At 38.4% G+C, this 19,264-nt stretch overlaps 1 protein-coding gene across 3 annotated transcripts in view; it reads left to right on the plus strand.

Moving 5' to 3' along the window:
* Positions 1-19,264, plus strand: part of LOC128667162 (zinc finger protein 615) — an 87,827-nt gene that overhangs the window by 14,210 nt on the left and 54,353 nt on the right. For 2 of the 3 annotated variants that reach the window (XM_053722094.1, XM_053722092.1), the window contains exons 5-8: positions 1,761-1,853; positions 4,775-4,882; positions 6,567-6,674; positions 7,709-7,789. In XM_053722094.1, the coding sequence (XP_053578069.1) occupies positions 1,761-1,853; positions 4,775-4,882; positions 6,567-6,674; positions 7,709-7,789 (390 nt within the window). The remainder of the gene's footprint in view (positions 1-1,760; positions 1,854-4,774; positions 4,883-6,566; positions 6,675-7,708; positions 7,790-19,264) is intronic. The other variant, XM_053722093.1, reaches the window with a different exon arrangement.

Raw genomic sequence — 19,264 nt, forward strand, 5'->3', positions numbered from 1 at the left:
TTCAACAGGACAGTCCAGTAAAATCTACAAAAAAAGTCCCCTGAGTGTCAACTAAATCTGAAAGACTGTGTATGCCGCTGTGCAATACAAACATGGTCTGCTATATGTGATACTGACAGCCAATGAGGACTCTTGGGGGTATTAAATAACTGCTTTATGTGTACTACTGGCAGTCAAGGGGGTCAAATCACTGCTGTGTACTTCTGTTACTGGCAGACAAATAGGAGAATGTATTGATTGTATGTTCCTGGCAACTATGGGGATAAAATAACTGTTCAGCTGGTGGGGGTCTAAGGGAGGGATTTGGGGGGGCTATTGTGTGACTTCACCTACTACCCATGCCCAGTATTTTGTGGGGGAGATCTGGCAACCCTAGTTGAGAGATGAAATTGTTTAATTATAACAATAACGTGTTTATTATGGCTCTTGCTGGCATATAACCATGTCGGGTTAAAGGGATATAAAACCCAAATGTTTTCATGATTCAGACAGAGCAGCAATTTTCAACACCTTTCCTATTTACTTCTATTATCAATTTTTTTTCTTCCTTCTCTTTGTATCTTTTGTTTAAACGCAGGTAGGTAAGCTCAGGAGCGTGCACGTGTCTAGCGCACAATATGGCAGCAGTTTTACAGGAATTCTATTTGTAAGAGCACTACATGGCAGCACTATTTCCTGTGGTGCTGCAGACACCTACCTGGGTATCTCTTCAACACAGAAGAATCTCATGGGAACGAAAAATGTTATGCTGTGTCTGAATCACAAAAAATGTTATGCTGTGTCTGAATCACAAAAAAATGTTATGCTGTGTCTGAATCACAAAATAATGTTATGCTGTGTCTGAATCACAAAAAAATGTTATGCTGTGTCTGAATCACAAAAAAATGTTATGCTGTGTCTGAATCACAAAATAATGTTATGCTGTGTCTGAATCACAAAATAATGTTATGCTGTGTCTGAATCACAAAATAATGTTATGCTGTGTCTGAATCACAAAAAAATGTTATGCTGTGTCTGAATCACAAAAAAATGTTACGCTGTGTCTGAATCACAAAAAAATTTTATGCTGTGTCTGAATCACAAAAAAATGTTATGCTGTGTCTGAATCACAAAGTAATGTTATGCTGTGTCTGAATCACAAAGTAATGTTATGCTGTGTCTGAATCACAAAATAATGTTATGCTGTGTCTGAATCACAAAATAATGTTATGCTGTGTCTGAATCACAAAATGTTATGCTGTGTCTGAATCACAAAGTAATGTTATGCTGTGTCTGAATCACAAAATAATGTTATGCTGTGTCTGAATCACAAAAAAAATGTTTGGCTTTCTTATCCCATTAAAGGGACAGTAAATATTCATGATTCAGATGGAGCATGTCATTTTAAACAAATTCCCAAGGTACTTCTGGTATCAAAATTGCGTTGTTCTCTTGGTATCCTTTGTTGAAAATCATACCTAGGTAGGCTGAAGAGCAGCAATGTACTTCTGGGAGCTAGTTGGGTGACTGCACATATATGCCTCTTGTCATTGGCTCACATGATGTTTTCAGCTAGCTCCCAGTAGTCCATTGCTGCTCCGTTCTTCCACATTGGATATCAAGAGAATAAAGCAAATTTGATACTGGAGGTAAAATGATTTTGCTCTGTCTGAATCATGAAAGAACAATGTTGGGTTTCATGTCCCTTTAATTGAAATGATCTCTGTGTTTATTATGACTAATGATAAATGTGTTTATATTGTATGTAATGATTTATACAGGTGAAGACTTAAAGACTAAACAAACAGAAGATCTGTGTGCGAGCAGCGATCTGCAAGATCTGAAGCAGGAGATCTGTGAACGTCTAACCACAAGTGAGCATATGAAATAGTAAACGTGATGCACTGTATCTGATATATAAATTACCTGCAAAACTTCATCCCACAATCCTGAAGTCCAAAGTTTTTCATCACAAATGATACTCAGGAAACCTCAGTCAATGTCAGAGTTCATAGTCTTTAAAGGGATTTGATTCAGATAGAGCAGTGATTTTAAGCAACTTTCTAATTTACTCCTATTATCAAATTTTATTTGTTCTCTTGGTATCTTTTAATGAAAAAAAGGTACATATGCTTAGGAGCCTGACTTTCTTGAGCACTATATGGCAGCAATTTTATATGAATGTTATCAATTTGCTAGAGCACTAGAAGGCAGCACTATTTACTGTCATGTAGTGCTACTGTTATACATTAGCAAGAGCACTAGAAGGCAGCACTATTTCCTGTCATGCAGTACTAATGTTATACATTAGCAAGAGCACTAGATGGCAGCACTATTTCCTGTCATGTAGTACTAATGTTATACATTAGCAAGAGCACTAGATGGCAGCACTATTTCCTGTCATGTAGTACTAATGTTATACATTAGCAAGAGCACTAGATGGCAGCACTATTTACTGTCATGTAGTGCTACTGTTATACATTAGCAAGAGCACTAGAAGGCAGCACTATTTCCTGTCATGCAGTACTAATGTTATACATTAGCAAGAGCACTAGATGGCAGCACTATTTCCTGTCATGTAGTACTAATGTTATACATTAGCAAGAGCACTAGATGGCAGCACTATTTCCTGTCATGTAGTACTAATGTTATACATTAGCAAGAGCACTAGATGGCAGCACTATTTACTGTCATGTAGTGCTAATGTTATACATTAGCAAGAGCACTAGAAGGCAGCACTATTTCCTGTCATGTAGTACTAATGTTATACATTAGCAAGAGCACTAGATGGCAGCATTATTTCCTGTCATGTAGTACTAATGTTATACATTAGCAAGAGCACTAGATAGCAGCACTATTTCCTGTCATGTAGTACTAATGTTATACATTAGCAAGAACACTAGATGGCAGCACTATTTCCTGTCATGTAGTACTAATGTTATACATTAGCAAGAGCACTAGAGGGCAGCACTATTTCCTGTAATGTAGTTTAAATGTTATACATTATCAGGAGCACTAGATGGCAGCACTATTTCCTGTAATATAGTACTAATGTTATACATTAACAAGAGCACTAGAGGGCAGCACTATTTCCTGTCATGTAGTACTAATGTTATACATTAGCAAGAGCACTAGATGGCAGCACTATTTCCTGTCATGTAGTACTATTGTTATACATTAGCAAGAGCACTAGAGGGCAGCACTATTTCCTGTCATGTAGTACTAATGTTATACATTAGCAGGAGCACTAGAGGGCAGCATTATTTCCTGTCATGTAGTACTAATGTTATACATTAGCAAGAGCACTAGAGGGCAGCACTATTTCCTGTCATGTAGTACTAATGTTATACATTAGCAAGAGCACTAGATGGCAGCACTATTTCCTGTCATGTAGTACTATTGTTATACATTAGCAAGAGCACTAGAGGGCAGCACTATTTCCTGTCATGTAGTACTAATGTTATACATTAGCAGGAGCACTAGATAGCAGCACTATTTCCTGTCGTGTAGTACTAATGTTATACATTAGCAAGAGCACTGGAGGGCAGCACTATTTCCTGTCATGTAGTACTAATGTTATACATTAGCAAGAGCACTAGATGGCAGCACTATTTCCTGTCATGTAGTACTAATGTTATACATTAGCAAGAGCACTAGAGGGCAGCACTATTTCCTGTCATGTAGTACTAATGTTATACATTAGCAAGAGCACTAGAGGGCAGCACTATTTCCTGTCCTGTAGTAATAATGTTATACATTAGCAAGAGCACTAGAGGGCAGCACTATTTCCTGTCATGTAGTAATAATGTTATACATTAGCAAGAGCACTAGAGGGCAGCACTATTTCCTGTCATGTAGTACTAATGTTATACATTAGCAAGAGCACTAGATGGCAGCACTATTTCCTGTTATGTAGTACTAATGTTATACATTTGCAAGAGCACTAGAGGGCAGCACTATTTCCTGTCATGTACTGCTAATGTTATACATTAGCAAGAGCACTAGAGGGCAGCACTATTTCCTGTCATGTAGTACTAATGTTATACATTAGCAAGAGCACTAGAGGGCAGCACTATTTCCTGTCATGTAGTGCACCAGACATGTACCTAGGTATGTCTTCAACACAATATCATCAGAACAAAGCACATTTGATAATAGAAGTAAATTTGAAACTTTTTAAAAATTGCATGCTCTGTCTGAATCACAAAAGAAAAATTGTGGGTTTTATATCACTTTAACTTCTATAGCCCAGATTTATTAGGGGTTAATAGTGTAGCAGGGTTATTAGAGTAGGGGGCTTATTGCGATGGGGGTTAATGAGTATAGGTGTTAGTTTTTTTGTGTGTGTGTATTTTTTCAGTTTGTGCGCTCCATTGACGTTTATGGGGAAAATATGTTGTTGCCCTTGCAAGTCCAATTCTTCTTCATGTTGGGTTTTGCTCATGCGCAAACTTCTTACTTTTAACTTGTAATTATAAATAAAGAATAATAAAAATAATAATAATTACGCGCACTACCAGACGTGCACAAAAAGTTAACTTCTAGCGATCCACTCATAGCCTAGCCCCTAATTGCGTATATTGCCCTAAACTTCTGAGGGGGAAAAGGAACAAAATGTCAAAGTTTATCAAGAAAAAGCAGGAATAATAAAAGTAAATTAGCACTTTTTTTTTTTTTTTACTTTTACACTGAATCATAAAATATCATTTTCAGAACATTATATAATGTGGTAAAACAAAATGGCTCTGTTGTGTAAAATAGATTTGTGTCAATCTGTTTGATTCTGTATCCACAGACCTTCCTGAGGGAAATCTGCAGACTGAATGCGTTAATGAGGAAGAAGAGGAAGAGATTGATGAAAAGGATATTCTGCAAATTCAGATTGATTCAGATTCCTTTTCTGGTGAGTGTTGTAAGATGCTTTTTTCGTAGCTATAACAAAATCAGTCCACTGATACACACGTGTAATCGTATCTATTGCTGGTAGCTGTGGTGGTCTGGCTGGTAGATTATTGGGCCTTATTTACTAACTTTCGACGGGATAGAGGGAAATATCACGCGGACCCTCTCATGTGCAGACTTCACTCGATTCTTTCAAAATGGAGTTTTGAACCTGGAAGTTGCGACGAGTATAGAAAGTAATGAAGCTCTTTCGAATGAAGAATCTCGCAGTAGAGAAATCATATGACTGGGAGCTCTCGCCAATTATTGCAGTTTGTTTTGTTAGGTAAATACAAATCAAATTACACTTTTTCAGTATGTGTTACTTTACATTTTCCTCTAGTTTTATAGAAATGCCCTTTTCCATCAGTGCAATAAGAACATTGCATATTTTGAAACAATCTTCTCAGCTTAAATTCTGTGAGAAACCCCCCAGCAAGATCTGTAGGTGTAAAATGCTTAGAGAACACATTGAGAACTGTGAGTTAAAGGGACAGTAAACACCCTGCTATTTCAGTATATAATGTTTAGTTATGTGCAGTGAAACAACCTTGCAATATACATTCATTATTTATTCCCCCCCCCCCTTTTCTTTTTTTTGTAATTTGGCTTTGAAATTTGTGGATTTTCTAATTTTCAGAGCTGGAAATGTACCATGCAGACATATCAAGGCTAACCCTGCTACAAATATGTCCCTAATTGGCTTCAGAATATAACAATGCACTTTATACTAGCATAATGACTGTGTCTAGCCTCTATTTAAATCAAGGAATCCTGAGAGGAACAAAATGTCTCACATAGGTTTGAGAATCCTTGTTTGTACATGAAGAAACTGGAGCACCTAATTTCTTCACCTTCCTCCTGAGAGGCAAAAAAAAGACTAGACTACCAGAGAGGTGGGAGGGATAAAGTGCTCTTAGAGTTTTAGGAACATTTGCCTCCTCCTAGTGGCCAGGAGTTGAATCCCAGGCGTAATGGCTCGTAGACTCTCACCATCTTATGAAATAAATTTGTTTTGGAATAATCTTTCGGAAATATTCGTAAAAATGAAACAAATATCGTATTCCGTAACATTTTCATGCGTTTTTGTTAAATGTTCCTTTGATACAAGTGAAAAAGTCCTCAATAATATGTATTTTGTATCTTCTTATGCCAAACATTTGTACTTTAAATACAAGAATGTAAATGTGTGTTATTATTATTATCATCATTTATTTATAAAGCGCCAACATTTTACACAGCGTTATGCAAAGGTACATTACAATCATAAGGGTACAGTACAATAAAAACTTACAATGAGACATTATGTAAGACTATGCACATTACTACACTTACATTAACAAACATAATTAAAAGGAGAGGGGCACCCTGTCCTTAAAGGGACAGTATACACAAAGTTTCATATAACTGCATGTAATATACAATACTATAAAGAAGAATTTTTTGTTACAAAAACACTCCCAGACGGGCTATATATTTATCTACAAAACATTTATGCAAAGACAAATCTAGTGTACAATGTCCCTTTAAGTACAATCAGTTGTAGATGCACTTTTATACAAAGTGAGCTACAATTAGATGGGCTGTCAAGCTTACAATATAAAGATATAGACAGAAATGTAATTATTGTTGTGTGGTTTGTACAGGTGACGATTATGCAGATGATGTAGTGAATGCTGAACTCACTAAGGATCTTGGATTAAACGGTCCTATTAAATGTATAAAACAGGAAGATTGCGAGGACATTGGTTCAGGTGAGTATACCTACATCCATAAACAGCTGGACCTATGATGCATTTGTAGCTGAGTTACAGAAAATCGTTGATAGTTGTTATATAAGTTGTGAAATACAAAACACATGCCCCGTGCTTCCTTTCCCTTGTTCTATATTATTAAAGGGACAATAAAGCCAAAATTAAGCATAATTGGATTGGATAAATCATACAGACATTTTGCCATTCAGTGCTGACTCATAAGTAACTCCACGAGATTGAGCACAATGTTATTTATATGGCACATGAACCAGCGCTGTTTAGCTGTGAAAAACTGTCAAAATGCACTGAGATAAGAGTCGGCCTTCAAGGGCTTAGAAATTAGCCTATGAGTCTACCTAGGTTTAGCTTTCAACAAAGAATACCAAGAGAATAAAGCAGATTTGATGATAAAAGTAAACTGGAAAGTTGTTTAAAATTACATGCCCTATCTGAATCATTTTGACTAGACTGTCCCTTTAATGTAAAACAATTCATGAATCTATTTGATTAGATTTTTATTGTTCCTTTTTCTCACTGTAAGTTTATTAAACTAATAAAAAATAATTCCATGAAAACTAGAACAGTCACATTATATACTCAATAAATATATCTCATTTCTTAAAGGGATAGAAAAGTCAAAAATAAACATTCATGCTTCTGATAGAGCATGTGAGTTTAAAACACTTTTACATTCACTTCTATTATCCTATGTATTTTGTTCTCTTGGAATACTTTGTTAAAAAGTTTATGTACATATCCTCTGCAGCAGCGAGTGGTAGTTACTGTGAGCTAGCTAAACACAATGACAAGCGTCATATGTGTGTAGCCACTGATCACCAGCTACAGTAGCTCCCAGTAATGTGTTGCAGCTCTGCAGCTGACTTTAACTATGAGCTTAATCCCTTTACAGGGTTACAGACATAGTTTTATGCATTAGAGCAATAGTATTATAATAGTTACAATAATATATTAAAGCAGCTCCTTTTTACACATGCATGTCCCTTTAATTAAATCTGTTGTTTGGGAATTATCAGGCATTGACACAGACAATGTCTACTCAGGAGAGAACCAAATGGATATTGAGATGGTGGTAATCGACTCAGACACTTGTGTGGGTGAGTGTCCTGTAGATTATTGAATGAAAGAACCACTAAATACAGCAGAATGTATTAACCGGCACAATAAAAAGACAATACAATAGTATTTGAGTTTGAAATGAGCAGTAGACTATTTTTTTAACAAATTTCAAAGTTAATCCAATTTTCCCTGCCCCTTTTATCACGTGACAGTCATCAGCCAATCACAAAATGCATACACGTATACAGGGAGTGTAGAATTATTAGGCAAATTAGAATTTTGACCACATCATCCTCTTTATGCATGTTGTCTTACTCCAAGCTGTATAGGCTCGAAAGCCTACTACCAATTAAGCATATTAGGTGATGTGCATCTCTGTAATGAGAAGGGGTGTGGTCTAATGACATCAACACCCTATATCAGGTGTGCATAATTATTAGGCAACTTCCTTTCCTTTGGCAAAATGGGTCAAAAGAAGGACTTGACAGGCTCAGAAAAGTCAAAAATAGTGAGATATCTTGCAGAGTGATGCAGCACTCTTAAAATTGCAAAGCTTCTGAAGCGTGATCATCGAACAATCAAGCGTTTCATTCAAAATAGTAAACAGGGTCGCAAGAAGCGTGTGGAAAAACCAAGGCGCAAAATAACTGCCCATGAACTGAGAAAAGTCAAGCGTGCAGCTGCCAAGATGCCACTTGCCACCAGTTTGGCCATATTTCAGAGCTGCAACATCACTGGAGTGCCCAAAAGCACAAGGTGTGCAATACTCAGAGACACGGCCAAGGTAAGAAAGGCTGAAAGACGACCACCACTAAACAAGACACACAAGCTGAAACGTCAAGACTGGGCCAAGAAATATCTCAAGACTGATTTTTCTAAGGTTTTATGGACTGATGAAATGAGAGTGAGTCTTGATGGGCCAGATGGATGGGCCCGTGGCTGGATTGGTAAAGGGCAGAGAGCTCCAGTCCGACTCAGACGCCAGCAAGGTGGAGGTGGAGTACTGGTTTGGGCTGGTATCATCAAAGATGAGCTTGTGGGGCCTTTTCGGGTTGAGGATGGAGTCAAGCTCAACTCCCAGTCCTACTGCCAGTTTCTGGAAGACACCTTCTTCAAGCAGTGGTACAGGAAGAAGTCTGCATCCTTCAAGAAAAAACATGATTTTCATGCAGGAAAATGCTCCATCACACGCGTCCAAGTATTCCACAGCGTGGCTGGCAAGAAAGGGTATAAAAGAAGAAAATCTAATGACATGGCCTCCTTGTTCACCTGATCTGAACCCCATTGAGAACCTGTGGTCCATCATCAAATGTGAGATTTACAAGGAGGGAAAACAGTACACCTCTCTGAACAGTGTCTGGGAGGCTGTGGTTGCTGCTGCACGCAATGTTGATGGTGAACAGATCAAAACACTGACAGAATCCATGGATGGCAGGCTTTTGAGTGTCCTTGCAAAGAAAGGTGGCTATATTGGTCACTGATTTGTTTTTGTTTTGTTTTTGAATGTCAGAAATGTATATTTGTGAATGTTGAGATGTTATATTGGTTTCACTGGTAAAAATAAATAATTGAAATGGGTATATATTTGTTTTTTGTTAAGTTGCCTAATAATTATGCACAGTAATAGTCACCTGCACACACAGATATCCCCCTAAAATAGCTATAACTAAAAACAAACTAAAAACTACTTCCAAAACTATTCAGCTTTGATATTAATGATTTTTTTGGGTTCATTGAGAACATGGTTGTTGTTCAATAATAAAATTAATCCTCAAAAATACAACTTGCCTAATAATTCTGCACTCCCTGTACATTGTCTACTTTTGCACATGCTCAGTAGAAGCTGGAGCCTGGGAGTTGTATTTCTCCTTAAATATGTATAGCTGCATTATGTTCCTTTGACATTAATTTCTTTATTTAATATATGCATGGTGTGTGTGTATATATATATATATATATATATATATATATATATATAAAATGTGTGTGTTTGACAAAGCGCCAGAAGGGCGTGAAACGCGTCAGTTGACGTCACACTCCACCTACACCTGTGTCTCCTGGTAGTCACCACGCATATGCATGCAGAGTGTTTGTTTGTAACGCCACCAATAAAGGTATGAATTATTACATGTAACGTGGAGTATCAGTGCATGTGTAGTGCCAAATTCAATGGACATTTCATATGGTCTGGGAACCGTGTATCAAGGAATCTTCTCTTTGTTGTTATTTGCACCTGAGAGCGAGCAGCCTGGTCTGCAGACTCAGGTTTGTGTTGGGAGAGGCGCCGACACAGCTTCCCTTTTTGGCTCCTACCTCAGACCTAATCGCTCACATCCTTAGACTCTCAACCCTTTATTGCACACATATATATATATAAATATAAGAGCTAGGAAAGGGAGGGCACTCTCAGGATTTATATACATCAAAGTTAGTTTATTGTTTATAACAACAACGTTAGAAAGTCATAAGGATAGGTCGACGTTTCGGCTTACATAGAAGCCTTCATCAAGACAGATGAACAACTCACAATGGCGACTAGCAGCCGCTCACAACACCACCGGCAAAACAGAATTCTGTTTTTGCCGGTGGTGTTGTGTGCGGCTGCTAGTCGCCATTGTGAGTTGTTCATCTGTCTTGATGAAGGCTTCTATGTAAGCCGAAACGTCGACCTATCCTTATGACTTTCTAACGTTGTTGTTATAAACAATAAACTAACTTTGATGTATATAAATCCTGAGAGTGCCCTCCCTTTCCTAGCTCTTATCTACAATCCATTGAGGATTGCACCCAGGTGCTTCATTATTAGTTGAAGCTGGAGTGCTGGAACACGTGCTAATTGGATTATATAAAAATATATATATTAGGGTTGCACCGATACCACTTTTTTAAGACCGAGTACAAGTACTGATAATTTTTTTTCAAATACTCACCGATACCAATTAACGATCCTTTTTTTTAATGTCATGACAGTTTACCAAGCACAATACAGACTAATGATTTAAGATCGCTTCTTTATAATTATGAACTGTAACTCAAGACATTTTGAAATAATTAAACAGTTTTATGTGCTTGTTGTCACAAAGTTCACAGAACATGTTTATAAATAAAAATATTACAATAATATATATTAATAACAACAAATAACATCTGCAACAGCTGGGGCTGGGAAGCTACAATTTAAAGGGGTGATTACTGGATGCAATTGGGTTGTAGGGTGCCTATATAACTCATCAATCTGACATTTGTACTTAATAAAAAGTTATGTAATTTAATTGTGAAAATAATATTGGGGAAGGAGTACCCAGTAATCCCCTTTGAAAAAATTGGGGCATTTGCATTCTACTGACTCAACAGAAAATAGAGCTGGTCTTCATATTTTTCCAGGGCTGCTTTTTATTCCCAGTCCAGCCCTGGCTAAGGATGTTCCTCATTGTACAGTATGTTTTGAGCACAATTGTTTAGGATGAGAACTAGCAGTATAACAGGCAATCTATCAATTAGAATAATTTTTCAAAAGTTAGTGGCAAGTTCTTATTAAGGAACAGAAGCATCTCTGCATGATCAGCTATAAGTCTGTTTCTGCTATCAGTAAGTTCTTATTAATAAACAGAGGCATCTCTGCATGTTCAGCTATAAGTCTGTTTCTGCTATCAGTAAGTTCTCATTAAGGAACAGAAGCATCTCTGCATGATCAGCTATAAGTCTGTTTCTGCTATCAGTAAGTTCTTATTAAGGAACAGAAGCATCTCTGCATGATCAGCTATAAGTCTGTTTCTGCTATCAGTAAGTTCTTATTAAGGAACAGAAGCATCTCTGCATGTTCAGCTATAAGTCTGTTTCTGCTATCAGTAAGTTCTTATTAAGGAACAGAAGCATCTCTGCATGATCAGCTATAAGTCTGTTTCTGCTATCAGTAAGTTCTTATTAATAAACAGAGGCATCTCTGCATGTTCAGCTATAAGTCTGTTTCTGCTATCAGTAAGTTCTCATTAAGGAACAGAAGCATCTCTGCATGATCAGCTATAAGTCTGTTTCTGCTATCAGTAAGTTCTTATTAAGGAACAGAAGCATCTCTGCATGATCAGCTATAAGTCTGTTTCTGCTATCAGTAAGTTCTTATTAAGGAACAGAAGCATCTCTGCATGTTCAGCTATAAGTCTGTTTCTGCTATCAGTAAGTTCTTATTAAGGAACAGAAGCATCTCTGCATGATCAGCTATAAGTCTGTTTCTGCTATCAGTAAGTTCTTATTAATAAACAGAAGCATCTCTGCATGATCAGCTATAAGTCTGTTTCTGCTATCAGTAAGTTCTTATTAAGGAACAGAAGCATCTCTGCATGATCAGCTATAAGTCTGTTTCTGCTATCAGTAAGTTCTTATTAAGGAACAGAAGCATCTCTGCATGATCAGCTATAAGTCTGTTTCTGCTATCAGTAAGTTCTTATTAAGGAACAGAAGCATCTCTGCATGTTCAGCTATAAGTCTGTTTCTGCTATCAGTAATTCTTATTAAGGAACAGAAGCATCTCTGCATGTTCAGCTATAAGTCTGTTTCTGCTATCAGTAAGTTCTCATTAAGGAACAGAAGCATCTCTGCATGATCAGCTATAAGTCTGTTTCTGCTATCAGTAAGTTCTTATTAAGGAACAGAAGCATCTCTGCATGATCAGCTATAAGTCTGTTTCTGCTATCAGTAAGTTCTTATTAAGGAACAGAAGCATCTCTGCATGTTCAGCTATAAGTCTGTTTCTGCTATCAGTAAGTTCTTATTAAGGAACAGAAGCATCTCTGCATGATCAGCTATAAGTCTGTTTCTGCTATCAGTAAGTTCTTATTAATAAACAGAAGCATCTCTGCATGATCAGCTATAAGTCTGTTTCTGCTATCAGTAAGTTCTTATTAAGGAACAGAAGCATCTCTGCATGATCAGCTATAAGTCTGTTTCTGCTATCAGTAAGTTCTTATTAAGGAACAGAAGCATCTCTGCATGATCAGCTATAAGTCTGTTTCTGCTATCAGTAAGTTCTTATTAAGGAACAGAAGCATCTCTGCATGTTCAGCTATAAGTCTGTTTCTGCTATCAGTAAGTTCTTATTAAGGAACAGAAGCATCTCTGCATGTTCAGCTATAAGTCTGTTTCTGCTATCAGTAAGGACTTTTGACGCTAAGCTGAACAGCCTTTACCTTTTCACACTACTGCATGGGTCAGAAAGATATTGTTGGGCCATTAAATCTCAGTTTATTAACTGCCCAGTACTTCAGGGGTTTGTCTGAATGAGGTACAGTGATCTCTTCCAGGTAGGCTTACAGCTGTAAATTAGCAGCTTTTGGAGCACTGCTCTGACGTACAATAATACAAATAACAGCAATTTGTATTGGCAGAACAGAAGTGAACAATTTTTAGTTAAAGGGACATAATACTCATATGCTAAATCACTTGAAACTGATGCAGTATAACTGTAAAAAGCTGACAGGAAAATATCCCCTGAACATCTCTATGTAAAAAAGGAAGATATTTTACCTCAAAATTTCCTCAGCTCAGCAGAGTAAGTTCTGTGTAAAAAGTTATACTCAGCTGCTCCCAGCTGCAGGTAAAAAAATTAAAAAAATGAAGAAATGAACAGCAGCCAATCAGCATCAGCAGTGCTGAGGTCATGAACTCTTACTGTGATCTCATGAGATTTGACTTAACTCTCATGAGATTTCATAGTAAGCTTCCTTTACCTGATTGGTGAAATAATATGAGAGTGCACGAAGCTCATCCTTTCAGTTGTCCCGGGACAGACATACTGATATGCTGCTTAGAAATCCTTTACAATGGGAGGTGGCTACTGAGGAACTTTTGAGGTAAAATATCTTTCTTTTTTACATAGAGATGTTCAGGTGATATTTTCTAATCAGCTTTTTACAGCTATGCTGCATCACTTTCAAGTGTTTAAACATTTGGGTATTATGGCCCTTTAAGTCTCCACTCCAGCTTAAAATGAAATGGGAACATGCAGTTTGAAAAACGCCACAAGATGGCGTATGGCTAGGAATTGGAGGTATTGGTTTAAGTATCGGTGCATTTGCACAAGTACAAGTACTCATGCAAATACTTGGTATCGGCACCGATACCGATACTAGTATCGGTGCAACCCTAATATATATATATATATATATATATATATATATATATATATATATATATATATATATATATATATAATGCTCAAATACCAGAGTAATGCAGTATGCAGTGATACCTTTTTTATTGGACTAACATAATATTTCAAAGACAAACTTTTGTGAGTTTTCCTCCCTTCCTCAGGTCTGAAGCAATACTGATCAATCTGATGTAGTAAAACACTAAACACAACAGATGGAAGGGAGGTAGGTGGGTGAGAGGGGTGTCATAAATAGCAGAGGATGTGTCTGAATGAGAATATAGCTGAAAATAGCCAGAAAGAGTAAATAAGCAAGTTGAGAGGAAAAACAAAAGGAAAAAAGGGGAGGGCCAAGAAAACTGCAGAGCATGGCATGCACGAATATAGCTACAATTATCAATGAAAACAAATGGATATAATAAAGGTGAAATAAGAATGTAGAGAAAAAGAAACCAATATAAAACAATAAGATGAGAGATTATAAAAAGTTCTGGTAGTGTGTGAATATTGTACCCCTGTGGGTCATCACTTCACCCAGACTGGTCACTCCATCCAAAACCTCAGGAATAAAGTTCTTAAAGGGAATTTCAAAGACGTTTGAGATGAAAATGAGCACACATTTCAACACCAGAAATAAAGGACTTAATGTAGACTCTGGTTTTATCACACACTACTACAACTTTCTATAAGCTCTCATCTTATTGTTTTATATTGGTTTCTTTTTCTCTACATTCTCGTTTCACCTTTATTATATCCATTTGTTTCTCATTCATAATTGTAGCTATATTCGTGCATGCCATGCTCTGCGGTTCTCTTGCCCCCCCTTTTTTCCTTTTGGTTTTCCTCTTAACTTGCCTATTTACTCTCCTTTGTTTATTTACTCTTTCTAGCTATTCTAAGCTATATTCTACTTCAGACACATCCTCTGCTATTTATGACACCCCTCTCACCCCCCTACCTCCCTTCCATCTGTTGTGTTTAGTGTTTAAAGGGGCAGTATACTATTAGTTTTTCCCTTAATGTGTTTCCAATTACTTTTTTTACCAGCTGCAGAGTATAAAATGTATGAGATTTGCTTTTTAAGGCTTATTTGTGTATATGAATTAGCTGATTTTGTGTTTTGAAGCCACAACCTAATAAAATGGGTTGAACTTGTAGGTATAATCAGATCTCATTACTTTATCACATTGTGTACATATACATGTGTCTTTATCTTATATCTGTAGGTATAATCAGATGTCATTACTTTATCACATTGTGTACATATACATGTGTCTTTATCTTATATCTGTAGGTATAATCAGATGTCATTACTGTATCACACTGTGTACTTATACATGCTTCTTTATCTTATATCTGTCCATATACCAATCACCAATACTTGGAGAGAACAATGGAAAATTAACATTTCTTTTGCAAGATGTACCGAGTCCATGGATTCATCCTAATTTGTGGGATATTGTCCTTCCTGACAGGAAGTAGCAAAGAGAGCACCACAGCAGAGCTGTCTATATAGCTCCCCCCTTAACCCCACCCCCCAGTCATTCTCTTTGCTGGCTCTAAGCAGGAAGGGTAAAGAGAAGAGGTGTTAAACTGTTAATTTTATTTTATCTTCAGTTATTTTTAAATGGTACCAGTGTTGTACTATTTACTCTCAGGCAGGACATAGATGAAGATTTCTGCCTGGAGGATGATGATCTTAGCATTTGTAACTAAGGTCCACTGCTGTTCCCACATGAGCTGAGGAGTACAGGAAAACTTCAGTGTGAGGAACGGTTTCTTGCTATACAGCAATGAGGTATGTTCAGTCATATTTTCTGCAGAGACTGTGTTAACTCAGAAAGGCTGACAGTGTCCCCATTAGGGGAAGGGTAAGCAGCAATCCTAGTGTTATCAGAGGTTTTTACTAGCTTGCATAAAGGGTTAATTTTTTGTGGGCACTCAGTTTGTTATGTGAATTTGGGACAAACGTTTTTGTGTCTGGGAGTAAAGTTTTCTGTTTTATGGGACATTTGCTTGAGGGTTCTTTGGGGTTGTTTATAACCCACATGGCTTTCAGGCAGGGTTTGTTAGTTTTGTGTAGGCCCCAGCAACATCGAGTGAGGTGGGCGGGGCCTACATTTACAAGCAGCAAGCAACTTCTCCTGAGGTCCTGATAGTCTTCTGAGGGACTAATTGAAGCTTTAAACCCCATATTATCGCTTCCTAAGGGCAGGTAGGGCCACAGCAGAGCTGTGGCAAGGTGCGTTAGGGGTTTTTAACCGGTTTTAGACAATTATCAATCCGTTTTTTTCATTTGGGGGTCTATAGCTTTTTTACTTGTGGTGCAATCCTTCTAAAGCTTAGTGGGTACACTGTTAAAATTTCGGAAGTTTTGAAGCAATTTTAACCTGTTTTGCAGTTTGTGTATGCCTTTTTTTCTCTTAAAGGTACAGTACCGTTTTTGCAAATTGTGTTTTTTTCATTAAATAAAGTGTTTTCCAAGCGTGCTTGCTTCATTACTAGCCTGTTAAACATGTCTGACACTGAGGAAACTCATTGTTCAATTTGTTTAGAAGCCATTGTGGAACCCCCTCTAAGAATGTGTCCCAATTGTACTGATATGTCTATAAATTGCAAACAGCATATTTTGACTTATAAGAATTTGGCATTAAATGATTCTCAGACAGAAGGCAATCAGGTTTCGCCATCTAGTTCTCCCCAAGTGTCACAACCAGTTACACCCGCACAAGCGACGCCAAGTACTTCTAGTGCGTCTAATTCTTTCACCTTGCAAGATATGGCTTCAGTTATGAATACTACCCTCACAGAGGTTTTATCTAAACTGCCAGGGTTGCAAAGGAAGCGCAGTAGCTCTGGGTTAAGAACAAATGCTGAGCCTTCTGACGCTTTAGTAGCCGTATCCGATATTCCCTCACAATGTTCTGAGGTAGGGATGAGGGATTTGCTGTCTGAGGGAGAGATTTCTGATTCAGGAAAGATGTTCCCTCAGACAGATTCAGATATGACGGCATTTAAATTTAAGCTAGAGCACCTCCGTTTATTGCTCAGGGAGGTTTTAGCTACTCTGGATGATTGTGACCCTATTGTCGTTCCAGACAAATTGTGTAAAATGGACTAATATTTAGAGGTTCCTGTTTACACTGATGTGTTTCCGGGCCCTAAGAGGATTTCGGACATTGTTACTAAGGAGTGGGATAGACCAGGTATTCCGTTCGCTCCCCCTCCTGTTTTTAAGAAAATGTTCCCCATTTCTGACACCATAAAGGACTCATGGCAGACGGTCCCTAAGGTGGAGGGAGCTATTTCTACTCTGGCTAAGCGTACAACTATACCTATTGAAGACAGTTGTGCTTTCATTGATCCTATGGATAAAAAGTTAGAGGGTCTCCTAAAGAAAATTTTTGTTCATCAGGGTTTTCTTCTTCAACCTATAGCGTGCATTGTTCCGGTAACCACTGCAGCTGCTTTTTAGTTTGAGGCTCTAGAAGAGGCTCTTCAGATGGAGACCCCACTAGATGATATTTTGGACAGAATTAAGGCCCTTAAGTTGGCTAATTCTTTTATTACAGACGCCGCTTTTCATCTTGCTAAGTTAGCGGCAAAGAATTCAGGTTTTGCCATTTTAGCGCGAAGAGCGTTATGGCTTAAGTCCTGGTCAGCTGATGTGTCATCTAAATCTAAGCTTTTGACCATCCCTTTCAAAGGTAAGACCCTATTCGGGCCTGAACTGAAAGAGATCATTTCAGACATCACTGGAGGGAAGGGTCATGCCCTCCCTCAAGATAAGTCAAATAAGACAAGGACCAAACAAAATAATTTTCGTTCCTTTCGAAACTTCAAGGGTGGTCCCACTTCCTCTTCCCCTGCTGCAAAGCAAGAGGGGAACTTTGCTCAATCCAAGCCAACCTGGAGACCTAACCAGGCTTTGAACAAGGGTAAACAGGCCAAAAAGACTGCTGCTGCCACTAAGACAGCATGAAGGGGTAGCCCCCGATCCGGGACCGGATCAAGAAGGGGGCAGACTTTCTCTCTTTGCTCAGGCCTGGGCAAGAGACGTTCAGGAATCCTGGGCCATAGAAATTGTAACCCAGGGGTATCTCCTAGATTTCAAAGATTCTCCTCCAAGGGGGAGATTCCATCTTTCTCAATTGTCTGTAAACCAGACAAAAAGGGAGGCGTTCTTACGCTGTGTAGAAGACCTTTTTACCATGGGAGTGATCTGCCCAGTTCCGAAAACAGAACAGGGGCAAGGTTTCTACTCCAATCTGTTTGTGGTTCCCAAAAAAGAGGGAACCTTCAGACCAATTCTAGATCTCAAGATCCTAAACCAATTCCTAAGAGTTCCATCCTTCAAGATGGAGACCATTCAGACTATTTTACCAATGATCCAGGAGGGTCAATATATGACTACCATGGATCTAAAGGATGCTTATCTACACATTCCTATCCACAAAGATCATCACCAGTTCCTCAGGTTTGCCTTTCTGGACAGGCATTACCAGTTTGTGGCTCTTCCCTTCGGGTTGGCCATGGCGCCAATAATCTTCACAAAGGTGCTACGGTCCCTTCTGGCGGTCCTAAGGCCGAGGGGAATAGCAGTGGCGCCTTATCTAGACGACATCTTAATTCAAGCGTCGACTTTCCAACTTGCCAAGTCTCACACGGACTTAGTGTTGGCCTTTCTAAGATCTCATGGGTGGAAGGTGAACGTGAAAAAGAGTTCTCTTATTCCTCTCACAAGAGTTCCATTCCTGGGAACTCTGATAGATTCAGTGGACATGAAAATATTTCTGACGGAGGTCAGGAAATCAAAGATTTTAACCACCTGCCGAGCTCTTCATTCCATTCCTTGGCCATCAGTGGCTCAGTGTATGGAGGTAATCGGACTTATGGTAGCGGCAATGGACATAGTTCCGTTTGCTCGCTTGCATCTCAGACCACTGCAACTATGCATGCTCAAAACGTGGAATGGGGATTATGCAGATTTATATCCTCAGATAAATCTGGATCAAGAGACCAGAGACTCTTCTTTGGTGGTTGTCACAGGATCACCTGTCCAGGGGAATGTGTTTCCGCAGGCCAGCGTGGGTTATTGTGACGACGGACGCCAGCCTACTGGGCTGGGGTGCAGTCTGGAATTCCCTGAAATCCCTCCTACCGATAATTATTCTGGAATTAAGAGCGATATTCAATGCTCTTCAGGCATGGCCTCAGCTGGCTTCGGCCGGATTCATCAGGTTTCAGTCAGACAACATCACGACTGTAGCTTATATCAATCATCAGGGGGGAACAAGGAGTTCCTTGGCGATGATAGAAGTTTCCAGGATAATCCGATGGGCAGATTCTCACTCTTGCCATCTATCAG

This window comes from Bombina bombina, chromosome 7, assembly GCF_027579735.1.
Source record: "Bombina bombina isolate aBomBom1 chromosome 7, aBomBom1.pri, whole genome shotgun sequence".
Taxonomy (NCBI): Eukaryota; Metazoa; Chordata; class Amphibia; order Anura; family Bombinatoridae; genus Bombina; species Bombina bombina.